The sequence below is a fragment of the Pteronotus mesoamericanus genome, unplaced genomic scaffold (assembly GCF_021234165.1).
Source record: "Pteronotus mesoamericanus isolate MK-2021 breed Mesoamerican mustached bat unplaced genomic scaffold, CSHL_Meso_final scaffold_118, whole genome shotgun sequence".
Lineage (NCBI taxonomy): Eukaryota > Metazoa > Chordata > Mammalia > Chiroptera > Mormoopidae > Pteronotus > Pteronotus mesoamericanus.
This window is the reverse complement of record NW_026555301.1, coordinates 6,257,503-6,273,407: the sequence shown is the minus strand read 5'-3', so window position 1 is coordinate 6,273,407 and position 15,905 is coordinate 6,257,503. Positions and strand designations below refer to the sequence as shown.

Sequence of the window (15,905 nt, the reverse complement as noted above, 5' to 3'; positions counted from 1 at the left end):
TGGGCTGGCCAATTTGACTTGCTTTGGTCAATAGAATGCATGAAGATATGTTCATTATGCTCCTTCTTCTAGAACCCTACCACCACCTAACCACCACTGCAGGAACAAGCCTGAGCCATCCTGCTGAAGGGGCCAACCTAGAGCATCCAGTCCCCAGCTGGCCTCATGGTTGTCTGCAGACACCTAAGTGAGCCCAACTAAAGTACAAGAAACCTCTCCCCAAGAGTGACAAGCATCTTTTTTCTGCATTTCTAGCACCCACTTCCGCTGCTCCTGGGAGCACTGACGTTTTCCAAGGGAAAAACTATATGCCCTCTTTTCAGAGGTGTAGGTTGAATGTAGTCAACTCAACCCTTGGCTCCATAAGTAGGCATATGTCCAAGCTTTAGCCAATTAGAGCGTGCTTCCCCCTGTCATGTGACTGGTTCATGACTCCACTACAGCCAGTAAGTTCAAGTCAAAGATTTATGTGACAATTTCTGGGGAAGCAACCTCTTTTTCAATGGGAAAGTTGAAAAGACAAGAAAGTTGACCAGAGTTACTGTGCTTGTCACTATGATGCAAAATCATGCTCCTAAAAGAGGCAACAGATGGTGACAAGGTTAATGAAATAATCTGAGCCATTAGAGTAGTCAGTTGTGCTGACTACTCTGTAGAAAGCTATTGTAGACTTTCGAACTTTTGTTTTTTGGCTTTGTTGCTTAAACCAGACTGAATTGTTACTATTGATTATAAGCGAAGATATTTTAATACATTCTATATCCTTCTCTTTATGCACTGTTAAATGGTAAGCAGGAAAATTCATAGGAAGTTGAAGAACTGTTAAACTAATCTATGGTAATAGATTGTCCATGGGCCATGGGGCCACTGACTGGTAAGGAGTAGGAGGGAACCTCCTGGGGTGAGGCTCATATTTATTTTAATGAAGATATAATTTGTGTTATATATGAAATATATAGCATAATCTATATATTCTATATGATATAACTTGTGTGGGTTCACAAGTTAAACCAAAGCTTACCAAACTGTTGTCTTAAGTTCTGTGCATTTCATTGTACATAAAGTTATACCTCAGTTTTTAAAATATTTCATTCATAATTCCCTCAACCCCAACACATACCTGATGGTGAAAGTTGTAAGGTTAGATTCATCTGCTTAGGCTCTACCTGCCCATTTCCCCTCTCCCTCTGTACACCTTGGCTTTCACTGGTGCTGTTGGTGCTGTTGGGGCTTGTGGCAATTCTAAAGCAAAGCCACACATTAGTTGATCCTCTCCTTATTGAGGGGTGGGTCTCAGCCCCCCACTCGTACCTGTGAACCTGGATAGGCTTGCAACTCCTGAAACCAATCAAATCAGTGGCAGTGACATGATGAGACTTTCCAGGCTGGGTAATGAACAATGCTACCATACCTGCCTTGTTTGCTGACACTCTCGTTCTCAGCACTGTGAGCTGCTACAGAGTCCAAATGCCCAAGTCGCCACATGCAAGTAAGTGCCTGGTCAGGGGTGCCAGCAGAGCAGCTGCCAGCCTTCCCCACCCAGGTTCTAGGCATAGTGGTGAGAAGCCAACTAGCCATAGAACATACCTACTCAGCTGTCCCAGTTCCTGACAGTTCACTGACCTGTAGCCATTCAAGGTGGCCTGCCAGGCCTGCACTCATGGACCATTTCTGAATCACTGATTTGCATAATCATGAGGAAAACAAATGGTGATGGTTCTGTGCCATTAATTTTTGGGCTGATGAGTGACCTTGCCTCAGACACCTGAGATGGGACCTCTTCACTCCTGGCCTTACCTTACAACATCCACGGACACAGCCCCTGACTTGAAGAAATCGGTGGAGTCTTCCACTTCCTGGATGTTGGGGAGAATCCGTTTCCAGGCACTCTGAAAAACAGACATGGTAAGAACACAGCTCCTATGGGAGCTGGGAGCAGGTGTCAGCTTGGTGAGAGCAGCCCCTGATGTATGCACAGATGGCCTGGTATCAGGCTTGGCTCTCAGTCCACTCCAAGGTGCAGCTGGTTTGAGGAAACTGAACATCCTGGGGAAGGAGAAGCTGTCACAACCTAAGCCACTCAACTGCTGCTCTAATGCCCACCTCACCTTGACCTCCAGCTTCTCTGGGGCCCCCATGACAGTCCAGGGGTGGCAGCAGGATGGACATGCTGAGCTGAAAGCATAGCTGGGGACCAGAAAGGCAGGGCCCAACTCCTCCTGATGTGCACTACTCCTTACTCTGCCCTCACCTTGGTGCTGTTGTCTAGGTTTGGATATCCTCAGCCTGACACTGGCATGGGGATGTTGCAACATGGAAGGGAGAGCGAAGTGAGTATAGTTCTGAGGGTAAAAATGAGGCACAAGGATGGGCTCAGGAGGCCTGGGTCTTGTCCTTACTTAGAGGATAGCTGATTCTGTGCCTTCTGTCTCTGAACTGTGACCACCAGATGGCCTTGTGGGTAAGGATGGAGAAGGCAGCATCCACCCAGTCTACCAAGAAGGTTGTCTGGCAGGTCAGGATGGAACCACTGTTTCCTGGACAGGGTCCCAGCCAGACCTCTCAGGACAAGAGCCAGGAGAGGTCTCATGCTCTGTCTGAGCTCCAGGCCACGATGGTCATTGATGAGGAGTGGGCAGGCCCGATTAGGACCAAACCCCCATAGCTCAACTTCTTCCTGGCTCCCCTCTTTCTTTCTTGGAAAAGTGTCCTAGATTAATCCTTCCCACCCTCAGTGACCATCAGAAGTGACAGTGAGCCACTCGCTGTCCCCACACAACTGCTGCCTGCCCTCCACACCTCCACCTGGGCCCCCACCTCCTGGCAACAGCTTTCCCTGGACCCCCAGCTCACTTTTAAATCATGGGCATCCTTCAGAGCCAACTTCTGCATCGCCTCCTCCCTGAAACCTTCCCTGACTTCTCTGTTGGCAGCGGCTACCTTCCTCAGGCTCATGTGCCCTGTGACCACCAGTCACCTACTCGTGTGTGAGAATACCGCTGCATAGTGCCTACTAGATGCACCAGCCCTTATTGGATGTGTGCAGAACCTCTGAAAGGCAGTGTACACCAAAGCCACAGAGCCTCCTTTAGATCCTGGCTTGATTCCTGATGCAGGCAGCTTATTAGTGCCTCTGTTTCCTCATCTGTGTGAGGGGCTGATAATACTGTGGGAGGATTCCTTGCATGAGGCATGCAGAGCTCTTGGAGTACAGAAGGTGCTCAGTAAACATGGCGTTTGTGCCACATGCACAGCTTCAGCTCAGGAGGATGTGAGGCTGTGCTTGGTTGCCCATGATCTGCCTCAGTCTGCTGAATGAAGAACATGGGCTGATCCCTGCTATGGCTACCAGGTCAAACCCTCTCCACCAATACTGGGGGGCTGCGACTGCACCCACACTGGCCTCTCCTCCCTGGCCATCTCCCCTCTTCCCAGTTCACCTCCAGACCTCAAATCCTGAAAGGGCCCAGCACAGCTCTGACCAATGGGTACAATGACAGCAATGCTAATGACCTAAAGGCCATATGGCTAGCAGTGGAAGCGAGGATCCAGCCCAAGCACTGCCCTCATGAGCCATGACTCCACCTCAACCTGGATTCCTCAGCTGGGAAATGAAGGTAGTAAGAGCATCAACTTGATGGAGTTGTTTTAGTACTTAAATATTCTGCTATTCCTGAAGTGTTTGGAACTCTATGCATACAAGATTCTCTAGAAGTATCTGCTTCTTTTGATGACTGTTAGACTCATTGCCAACATTTTTTGAGATCCTAATTGGTACTACTAAATTGACCTAGTTCATATATATTCTCTCCTCTACCTTTCACAACATCCATAGAGGCAGAATTTATTCTTTCCATTTCACAGATGGGCTCAGTTATAGCAGCTTTTGACTCAGACCTAGCTCTACAAACACATGATCTCATCCCACCCTGAGTGTCACTCAGCTGTAAGCTCCAGAAGGCCAGTTTGTCTAGCTGGCCCTATAACCCCAGGACAGGTATAAGGTCAAGACCAGAAAAACTGCTCCAATAAATTATTTTAATAAATATGGGTGTTTTTCTTTCTTTCCTTCATTCCTTTCCTTCTTTCCTTTCTTTTTCTTTCTTTCTTTTTTTCTCTCTTTCTTTCCTTCAACAGACATTCAAATATTCATCTTTCAACTAAGGAAGTTTTCGATGTCCTTGTTTCTCTCCCTTGCTGAATCCTGCCACCTGCACTTGTCAACATCCACACTCACCAAGGTGGCATGCTTACTGGCCTGCCTCTTCCCATCACAGCCCTCCTCCCTGGGCTCCAGTTGCCTTGCCTTCTTGTGGCTCCCTAACACAGGGAGGGCCCTCCTCTCTTAGGGCCTCTCACTTGCTTCTTGAAGGTCCTCTCCCAGGTATTCTCTGTATACTTAGGGCTCTGCTCAAAACCTCCCTCTTCCCACCAAGGGAAGGTTTCCCTCATTATTCCTTCTAAAGTTGCAAGCCCCCACGAGTCTTGATCTTACTATGTTCTTATTTCACTTGTAGCACTTCTCCTTGTCTAAAACTATTCTTTTCATTTGCTTGACTGTTCATTATCTCTGTTTCCCATAAAAAAGGGCACTTCATGACAGCAGAGACAGTGCTTATTGTCACATTCCTAGTGTCTGTCTTAGCACCTGGCATTTGGTAGGAATTCAATTCATATTTCTTTAAGTAGTTGAATACATAATTGAGTGAGCAAATGGCTGAAAATTCATCCAACATCTGTTCAGTAAAGCTGAGTATTATCAATATCATGACTCCCAGGGAGAGGGTGATGGGTGTGGGTATCAGAAAGATCAGAAGCAATTCTGGGAAGTGGCTACCTACTAGGTTCAGGTAGAAGAGACTGATTCTCAGAGAGGGACACACTGCCTAGCATCATGAGAAGGGAGCTGGAATAGAGTCCGAGTGCCTGACTGTGACACCTGTGCTGATCACATCACAGAGCACTCCCTCTAGGGAAACTTTTCTGGAAGGTTCCAGTGCACATCTTCATAGGACCTTGAGCTTGGCACCTGACTCTTTCAACTACCCCAAGGGCTTCTGTTTCACTTGTCCACTGTTGTCAATGAGAGTCAGGGTCCCAGTGCTAGAGGAAGAAGGGGCAAGAGGACATGGAAAGCCCCAAGACAGGATAAAACAAACACTGTTCCTGGGGCCAGCACATACATCCATGGAAAATGTGCATAGCCTGACTCCAGGAAATGTGATTCACAAAACCCATGTGCAGTACACAACCTGCCCAACTAGACAGTAGCCCTAAAGTGGTCCCTCACCCGCACAGCCTCCATGGTGACCAGCTCTGCCTTAGTCAGTTCAAGGACACTGTTGTCTTCTCCCCTGAAGAAATGTGAGGCCGGGATCATCTTGCCATCCTCCAGCTGGATGTTCTTCACCAGCAGCTGCACAAGAAAGGATTTTACAGTGCCTGTGGTTGTCTTTATGGCAGGGAAGGGAGCAATTCTACAGAAAGCACAGTGCTTCATTTCCAACCCTCACAGCAAGAAAGGCACAGGGGGTCACAGATAAATGAGGAGAGGAGGTCAGAGCTAGGAGGCTGCTGTTTTAGGGACACAGAGGAAACTACAGAGCTCACACTCACATTTCCCTACCACCCACCCCACCATGCTCTTATGTTATTTGTATGTGTAATGACTTTATTATTTCTATTAAGTTGATGCCCATCCATTAGACAAAATAATTCAAGCACTACTTTGAAAGCCAATAGCTTAGCTCCCAAAAAACCCATGGGAACAAGAGGAGTAGATGTACTCATGAGTATAACAGGACATCTCTGGTAAGAGGTCTGTAAGAATGGCATTATTTATACATGTCCTAACAGAACTGGTGCCAGGTTCCCTGCCTGATTCCAGCCTGCTGCCTTTTGATGATGTTCCAGGGCCTTCTGTGAGCTAATGCCTAGCCAGGGCCAGCTGAAAATTCATGAGTGATGGTTCAACCAAGGGTCTTCACCAAGGCTGCCTCCTTTTCTTGGCTGTCCTTGTGGATAACACAGAGGATGGAGTCAGTGTCCCACCCCCACAACTTGGCCTAGCTGGCCTGGACCCCATCCTCCATCTGCTATAATAGTGGGCTATTAGTGACCTATTTCTGCACACTTATCCTCCTCTATGTAGGCTGATAAGCACAGCTCTGCCCAGAGACCCAGAGGCTATGCTTCATTGTCCCTTACCCTACCTCGAGGGAGTGAAAACTGTGGGCCAAATAATGTGATAATGCCAGTAAATAATCTGCAGACGCAAGTAACACCACAGAGCCTGCCCTGATTAAGGCTAGAACTTTCTGTCCTAGCCTGCTCCCCAAGTGGTATGTGATTTTTCAAGAGCAGACCCTTAGGTAGGGTGGGATGGGTGGGGAGAGCAAAGGGGGAAAAAATGAGACAACTGTAATAGAATAAACATGATTTAAAAATAAAAAATAATGATAAATTTAAAAAATAAAATAAAAATGAAAAACTTTTTAAAAATAAATAAATAAATAAATATCAAACAATGAATGCATAAATAAGTAGAAAACAAATCAATGTTTCTCTCTCTGTAAAAAAAAAGAAAAGAAAAGAAAAGAGCACTCCATTTATAAATTACATGCACAAGATCTCCCATCTCAGAAGCTGCTTCTAGGGAACCTGATCCAAGACAGACCTAGTCTTCCAACTGAACTTATCAATCATGAATACCTAAAACACCCAACTACTGTAAATCACAGGCACTGATGGCAGTCTCGGGCGCTCAGAGGGCAGAACACAGCAGGGTAGGTACCCAGACTGAGGTCACACCACTCCCAAGCAAAGCTCTGCCACACCCCATCTGGCCTGTACACACCAATGCAGCTAAGGATTCAACATCCACAGTCCCCTGCTGGTCCTCTTTCATTCTTGCCCCCTGGTATTTTAAGATCTCAACCTAAACAACCACTGCAAGCAGAGAGAATTAATAATAGATTACTGTGGCCAACGGGTGCACCTCAGAGCCAGAATTTGTAGGTATGAATCCCAGCTATCTCACAAACTAGGCTGGGTGATTTCTGGTAGGTTTTAAAATATCTCTGTGCTTCAGGGGGTCGCATTCAAGAGGAACCCAATGAGGCCCACTCCAAGACACATCATCATTAGAATGACAAATACCAAAGACAAACAGAGAATACTAAAGGAAACAAGGGAGAAACAGGAGTAACATACAAGGGAGCCCCAATTCGGCTAGTAGCTTAATTCTCAACAGAAACACTAAGAGCCAGAAAGGAATGGCAAGGAATATTCCAAGTCATGAAAAGCAAGGGCCTGCAGCCAAGACAGTTCTACCCAGCAAGGCTCTCAATTAAAATGGAAGGCAAAGTAAGGAATTTCCCAGACAAAAGAAGGCTAAAAGAATACATCTCCACCAAACCAGCACTACAAGATATGCTAAAGGGACTGCTTTAAGAAGATGAAGAAAAAGAGTGAGAAAGAGAGGATCACTGGTACAAAGGAAAAACGAACAAGTACCTGTTAATAATAACTTTAAATGTAACTAGATTAAATGCCCCAATCAAAAGATATAGGATACCTGAATGGATAAGAAAACAGAACCCACACTTTTTCTGCCTAAAAGAGACCCACCTCAGAACAAAGAACTTACACAGACTGAAAGTAAAGGGATGGAAAATATATTCCAAGCAAATGGACGAGGAAAAAAAAAAGCAAGGATAACAATACTTATATCAGAAAAAAAAATAGATTTCAAAACAAAGGCCATAAAAAGAGACTCAGAAGGACACTTTATAATACTCAAAGGAAGGATCCATCAAGAAGACATAAACATTGTAAACATATATGCACCTAAAATAGGAGCACCCAAATATATAAGGAAAATCATGGAGGACTTCAAGAAAGATATAGACAGCAACACACAGATAGTAGGGGATTTTAACACCCCACTGTCAAAATGGATAGATCTTCCAAACAAAACATCAACAAGTAGATTGTGGAACTGAACGACACACTAGATCAAATGGACTTAACTGACATATATAGAACCTTTCATCCCAAAAAAGCAAAATACACATCCCTTTTGGAACTTTTTCAAAGATAGACCACATGATAGGACACAAAACAAGAATGAAAAAATTCAGAAAAATAGAAATCATAACAAGCATTTTCTAGGGCCACAAGGGCTTGAAAGTAGAAACAAACTTCAAGGAAAAAACTCAAAAACATTCCAACTCATGGAGACTGAATAGCACACTATTAAACAATGGATGGGTCAATAATGAGATCAAATAAAAAATCAAAAGTTTCTGGAAACAAATGAAAATGAACAAACAACAGTCCAAAATCTATGGGACACAGTGAAGGCAGTCCTAAGAAGGAAGCTCATAGCAATACAGGCCTACCTAAAAAAGATAGAAACATTTCAAATAAATGACCAAATCCTCCAGCTAAAAGAACTGGAGAAACAACAACAAACAAAGCTCAGAGCGAGCAGAATAAAGGAAATAATCAAGATCAGCACAGAATTGAATGACATAGAGATTAAAAAAACAATTCAAAGGATCAACCAATCCAGGAGCTGGTTCTTTGAAAAGAAAAACAAAATTGACAAGCCTTTAAGCAGACTCATCAAGAAAAAAAAAAGAGGACCCAAATAAATAATATCAGAAATGAAAGAGGAGAAATAATAACTGATACCACAGAAATACAAAGGATTGTAAGAAATTACTATGAACAATTATATGCCAAGAAATTTGAAAACCTTGATGAAATGGACAAATTTCTAGAAAAATATAAACTTCCAACACTGAATGAAGAAGAAGCAGAAAGCCTGCACAGACCAATAAAAACAGGAGAAATTGAAGCAGTAATCAAAAAACTACCAGCACACAAAAACCCTGGACGAGACAGTTTCATAGGAGTATTTCACAAAACATTTGAAGAAGAACTAACCCCTGTCCTCCTCAGATAATTAAAAAAAATTCTCAAAGAGGGAAGTCTCCCAAACTCTTTTTATGGGGCCAGCATCATCCTAATCCCAAAACCAGATAAAGACATAACCAAGAAAGAAAACTTCAGGCCAATATCACTGATGAACAGAAATGCAAAAATCCTCAGCAAAATATTGGCAAACCACATCCAGTAGTACATTAAAAAGATCATTGACCATGATCAAATGGCATTCATCCTACAGATACAAGGATGGTTCGATATTCACAAATCAATAAATGTGATACATCACATAAACAAAAGTAATGACAAAAACCACATTATCATACCAATAGATGCAGAAAAAACATGTGATAAGGTATAGCAACCATTTACAATAAAAACACTCACTAGAGTGGGAATAAAGGGGGCACACATCAATGTAATAAAGGCCATATATGAAAAACAGCCAACATCATACTCAACGGGCAAAAACTAAAAGCTTTACCACTAAGATCAGGAACAAGACAAGAATGTCTGCTTTCACCACTTCTATTCAACATAGCATTGCAATTCCTAGCCACAGTGGTCAGACAAGAAAAATAAATAAAAGGCATCCAAGTTAGAAAGGAGGAAATAACTATCATTGTTTGCAGGTGACATGATAGTGTACATATAAAACCCCATAGATTTCACAAAAAAACTACTTGATCTAATAAGTGAATTTGATAAAACAGCAGGATACAAAATCAACATTCAGAAATCAAAGGCATTTTTGTATATCAAAGATGGAATATCAGAAGCAGAAATCAGGAAAAAAAATCCCTTGCTATAGCAACAAGCATAATAAAGTACCTAGGGATAAATTTAACCAAGGAGGTAAAAGAACTGTATGCAGAAAACTATATAACACTGAAGAAAGAAATTAAGAAAGACACAAAGAAATGAAACCATATACTGTGTTCATGGATTGGAATAATTAATATCATCAAAATATCCATACTACCCAAAGCAATTCATAGATTCAACTCAATCCCTATTAAAATACCAATGACATGTTTCTCAGACTTAGAACAAACATTTCAAAAATTTATATGGAACCATAAATGACCCCGAACAGCCACAGCAATTTTGAGGAAGAAAAAAAAGTAGGAGGGATCACAATAACTGATGTCAAACTATATTACAAGGCCACTGTAATCAAAACAGTCTGGTACTGGTATAAGTACAGACACATAGATCAATGGAACAGAATAGAGAGCCTAGAAAGAAACCTATGTCTCTATGGTCAATTAATATTCAACAAAGGGTGCAGAAGCATAAAATGGAGTAACAGTAGCCTCTTCAATAAATGGTGTTGGGAGAGCTGGGGAGCTACATGCAAAAAATTGAAATTTGGTCACCAACTGACACCATACACAAAAGTAAACTCAGAAGATGGATGAAAGACTTAAATGTAAGTCGTGACACCAAAAAGTCCTAGAGGAGAACCTAAGTGGGAAACTCTCAGGTATCACATGCAGTAATATTTCACCAATATGTCCCCTAGAGCAAGGGACATAAAGGAAAGAATAAACAAATGGGACTTCATCAAAATAAGAAGCTTCTGCATGACTAAAGAAAACATCAGCAAAATTGAAAGGGAGCCAACCGTATGGGAAAATATATTTGCCAATGATACCTCAGACAGGGGTTTGATCTCCAAAATATATAAAGAACTCACATGACCCCACTCCAGGAAGACAATCCAATTTAAAAATAAGGACCTGAGCAGATACTTCTCCAAGGAGGACATACACAGGGCCCAGATATATATGAAAAGTTGCCCATTATCACTAGCCATCAGAGAAATGCAAACTAAAATGACAATGATATACCACTTCACACCAGTTAAAATGGCCATCATAAACAAATAAGTAAACAACAGGTTCTGGCGAGGTTGTGCAGAAAAGGGAACCCAGTACACTGTGGGAGTGCAGACTGGTGCAGCCACTGTGAAAAACATTGTGGAATTTCCTCAAAAAGATAAAAATGGAACTGCCTTTTGACCCAGCAATTCCATTGCTGGGATTATACCCTAAGAATCCCAAAGGACCAATTCAAAAGAACCTATGCACCCCAATGTTCATTGCAGCACAATTTACAATAGCCAAGTGATGGAAGCAACCTAAAGGCCCATCAGTAAATGGATGGAACAAAAAACGATGGTACATTTATACAATGAAATACTATGCAGCAGAGAAAAAAGAGATACTACCCTTCATGACAGCATGGATGGAACTGGAGAGTATTATGCTAAGTATAATAAGCCAGGGGGTGAAAGACAAATACCATATGATCTCACCTAGGTGGAACCTAATCAGCAAAACAAGCAGGCAAGGAAAATATGACTAGCAACATTGAAAGGAAGGAAAAACCAACAGGGACAGGAGGGAGAGAGGAAGGGGGCAGAAGGGTAGCGAGGAGGGGATGGGGAAGGGTCAGGTCAAGGATCAGATGTGAAGGACACATGGACGAAGCCAAGGTGGGGAAGGATTGAAGGGGGGAGGTGGATGAGGGTGGGATGGGGAGAGTGGTGTCAGGTAAATGGAGACAAATGTATTGGAACAATAAAAAAGAAAAAATCTCTGTGCTTCAATTAACTCTTTGTAAAATGGGTAGAATGTCAACATACATTTCACTGAGTTGTTGAAAGAATTAAATTTAATGCATATCAACTATTCTAAAATTGTGCTCAGCACACAGAAAGTGCCCCATAAATATTAGTTGTTCCTGAGTTAGAGTCTGCCAATATGAACCAGAGCATGTTGTATACCTGTCATGACTCCAGAGATCTTTAAAGAGAAGGGCACTGAGGCACAGAGTTTCAATGACCACACCCAGTGGCACTTGGACACTGTAGGACTAATATAAGGCCCCAAGTTTAGGGCTCCCTGGAGAGGGTTTTTCCCTGATTCTGATACCCTCACAGGACACTTAGCTCTGGCTGGCACATCTGGTCAAAAAGAACAAGAAGCCAGTCTTCCTGGATCAGGGAAGTGGAGAGACTCAGTGGTCAGGGGCATATATGGATACCTAGAACCTGCCATTTTATCTTCTCCTGTTTCCTCCAGAGCAGCTGGGGTCTAATTGCAGGGCCAGAAACCCTGGACAGGAGTCTGTGTGGCCTTGAGACTATAGTAGAGACATGTGACACAGTGGCATTGTTACCATTCTGTTATCATTCCCGAAGAGAACCAGTCCCCCTTTGGTGACCACCCCTGGCCGATGGGCTCCTGGGATGGGCAAAGCTTCTCCCTCTGGTACCAGGCCTGCAGTGTTCAGCGTTGAGTTGAAAAACGTCACCTTCTGGTTAGAAACAGGACAGAAAAACCAGAAGGTGGTGAATGAGAAGAGGTCCCCACTGTTGGAAGCCTAGGCAGGGCTATGGATATGAAGTGGGGACAGAGGGCAGTGCAATGTAGGCCTAGTACTCTGCCTCCATGGGCACAAGCAAGGCCTGGAGAAGTCTTAGGGGCCCCTGAAGCCCTTATGCCCTGTGTTCCCCTAAGACCCTTCATATTGGCCCCCAGCCTCACGTCATAGGTAGATAGATTAGGTGAAAATCTGCTCAAAGCAACACAAAGTTAAGACACCTGCCCTAGGGATGCCACCAAGCACTGGTCACTTTGCAAAGGATCTTGTGGAGGCAAAGGCAGCAGAGGGACTCCCGGACACAATCTTGGCAGTTGCTCAGTGATCATGGGTTTGGACAGTCCAGGATTTTGTGAAGGACTTTGTGAAGGACTTTGTGAAGGGTCTTTCCATGGGCTACAAACAAAGTTCCTGCTTACAGTCTTGCCAGACCCTGATGCCTCAGAGAGCCTGTAAGCACCATCTGGCTTGCCTCCTGCCCAGCCCTTGTCCTGAGCTGCCCTCCCCCTGGAGCCAAGTAGGAGTCAGAGGTGGGTCTGGGGTCTCCATGAGCCCAGGGGTGAGAATCAAAATATTTTACAACCAATGCAGCTCAACCCCAGACTTGTCACAGGGACTGGAGGCCTTGAATTGTGCTGTCCCTTTACCCTTTAGCCACCAGATAATGGGTAGGTCTCGTGGTCCTAGGGGAGGGGCTAAAGTGGCTGTGGGCACCTGCATGAGTTTGAAGCTCAGGGCAGTGGCTATTTGCCAACCACTTTTGCAGCCAATAGGCCACACCAGTGGATATAGCTCAATTTCAGCTGCACATGAACGCACCTGCCCACATGCCTCTGTCCAGGCGCCCGGCACCTTGTCATTCCCACGGATCCAATTATGAATGGCCTCTGCTGGCTGCTCCCAGTCGATCTGTGGGACAGAATATGTCTGCTCAACCAGTTGGTCTCTACTCCCTGACCATCTGGGTAATACCTCTGCCCTCCCTTCCAGCCCTGATAATACCTGACAGTAGGTGAGGCCCAGGAAAGAAAGCTGGGAAGGCCAGCTTCTTCTTAGACAGTAATCTGAATCCCTGAACTAGGTGGGTCTCTCCTTTGTACCCATGCTCTGCATGCTCTCTGACCCTTATACTTTAGTAGGTTGAGTAAATGCAAACTGATGGTTTGGGGAAGATAATATTCCATTGTTAAGATGGACAAGGCACAAGGCCTTACACAGAGTTCCTGCACAAAGCACAGGCCCATCCCATAGCATTCTGCCAACAGCTTCTCCTGGCCTACAGGTCTCACATGGATCCCTTCATAACACCCCATAAGCCCTGAGCAGAGATACAGCCCATAAGAACTCAAGATTCTACTATTTGTGAAAGCTTTGAGGAACTGAGTTATCTCTCATTCCTCATCTTTGAGACTTCCGGCACTACAACTGATTTCACACACACACACACACACACACACACACACACACACACACACACACACAGCTCTTCTCTCTGGGGACCCTGCCTGTGCATTCCTCTTAAAGAGAAACAGGAAAAGAACAAAAAGGACCTTGTTCCTTGCCTGTCTGGGTGCCACAGGCCTTCTCCCATCTACAGCTTTGCTTATTCTTCCCCAGCCTGGGAAACCCACTCTTCTGGCCTTAAACAATTACAACCTAGTTGCCCAGACAGAACCTCAGCTTCCCCAGGATACCTTCCACACCCCAGCCCAAGCACAGACAGGCTTCAGGGTGGGCAGAGCCCTGGCACTCACCTTGGCTGTTTCCTTTTTCTGAATGCCCTCATAGGTGGCTCCTTCCTCAGGCTGAGGGAGTCTTGGGGCTTTGCCCTCAGCAATCAGCCTTACAGCCTGCACCTGGGGAGACCTAGGTCAGTTGGCATCCCCAAGCATTAGGACCTTCCCCTTACTCCCAACCCTTGATTTCACATTGAATATGGACCCTTCCCCACACTAATCATACATGTCTGGCACATAACAAGCACCTAAAAAATATCTCCTGTATGAAGAGATGGAGGTAGTCAAAATCCAATTCCAATCTGTACAAGGGACACAAAACCTCACCCTCTGTACTACACAAGGTTTTAGAAGATTATATAGAATACACACGCAAAAAATTTCCATGTTTTTATCTAAAACTTTCCCTGCCTGTTAAGGAGAATGAGTTGTGAGCCTCATGATGGTTTTGGAGGTCTGAGATTAAGCAGGGAGTAGTTTCTCTGTTAAAGAAAAGAGAAAGACTGTGGGAGAAGGAGGAAAGGGGAGCCAAGGAGCCTGAGCTTATATTGTGAGGAAGGGGTTGGAGGAAGAGCCCCCAGAGACAACGAGACTAAAAGTGATGGGAGTATGAGAATTGCCTAAAGCAAGACTGCCCAGTGGAATGTCCTGCAGTGATGAACATATTCTACATCTGTACTGTCCAATTCAGCAGCCACCAGCCACATGTAGTTCCTAGGAACTTGACTTGTAGCTAATGAGACTGAGGAACTCAATTTTTAATTAGAATTCATTTTAATTAATTTAATAGCCTCCGGTGACTATTGGACAGCGCAGCCATAAGGGATATTTTTAATTGCTTCCTGTGAGATAGGCTAGGTAACCTCTTTCTCTGTCATATCAAATCTCCAGCAAGTTTAATTTGTATGGAAAAGAATACAAAGAGGCATCTGGTTTGACACACCTGGGGGAAAAAAAAAAGGTAGCAGCAGACCAGACTGGCTGAGGGCAACAGAACACCTGACATCTGGGCAGCAGTGAGCACTTTCACATTATTGTTATGATTATTGCTACTTCCAAATAGCAAATGATCTCCTCCTGGAAATATCCTTTTGTCTGACTCCTGCCTGCTGCTGCAATGTGTGAGAAGCAGGAATGTGTCTGCCTTTGGCCATCACTGGCTGGCCTCCTCCTGCTGGACCACCACAGCCTTGCACACACACCTCCCCCTTTGGAGTCAGGTCCCACAGCGTCTGACTGCTGTGCCGAGCACAAGTGTCTCCAATTTTCAGTCATTCTTGTGTCTTCTTCTGGTAACAGAAGCCTCTCTTACAGGGAAAGCTCAGTCTACACCTGGAGGAGCCTTACTTCCTGAACAGGCCAGGGCAGGAAGCATGTGACTGAGGTTTGCCAATCAGAGTACTCCATCATCTTGGTTCGTGATTGGCTCAGCGTGGTTACATGACCCCCAAATCAGCCAATCATAGTCTTTTTTTTATTCATTAGTTCTAGGACAAAGGGTATTTCTTTTCCCTTTAAACCCAGAGGTGTATGCCTTGAGCTACCTGTGACTATCTTTTCTCCCACTTGAGGGCAGGCAACCTGAGAATGAAGCTAACCAAACAGAGAAAAGTAGAATCAGGAAGAAAAAAAACAGAAACAGAATCTTAGCAACATGGCTTAAGCCTCTGGATTCAACCATGCTTGACACCATCCCTGTCTTTAGTCTTCTCTATTAAATGAGTCAAAAATGTCCCCTTTCTGGCGAAAGCTTTTTGGGTTTGGTTCTATCAGTTGTAAGCAAGAGTCTTGCCTAATACAGTATCTTATATGTCCTATCCCTGCCTC

General features: G+C 44.3%; 1 protein-coding gene across 1 annotated transcript in view; it reads right to left on the bottom strand.

The window, feature by feature from the left end:
* The window catches only part of ALDH1L1 (aldehyde dehydrogenase 1 family member L1), an 86,710-nt gene that overhangs the window by 53,777 nt on the left and 17,028 nt on the right, over positions 1 to 15,905 (bottom strand). The window contains exons 5-9 of the mRNA XM_054587307.1: positions 14,097 to 14,198; positions 13,162 to 13,251; positions 12,139 to 12,276; positions 5,291 to 5,416; positions 1,798 to 1,889 (exon numbers count right to left, since the gene is read on the bottom strand). Of these exons, the coding sequence (XP_054443282.1) occupies positions 1,798 to 1,889; positions 5,291 to 5,416; positions 12,139 to 12,276; positions 13,162 to 13,251; positions 14,097 to 14,198 (548 nt within the window). The remainder of the gene's footprint in view (positions 1 to 1,797; positions 1,890 to 5,290; positions 5,417 to 12,138; positions 12,277 to 13,161; positions 13,252 to 14,096; positions 14,199 to 15,905) is intronic.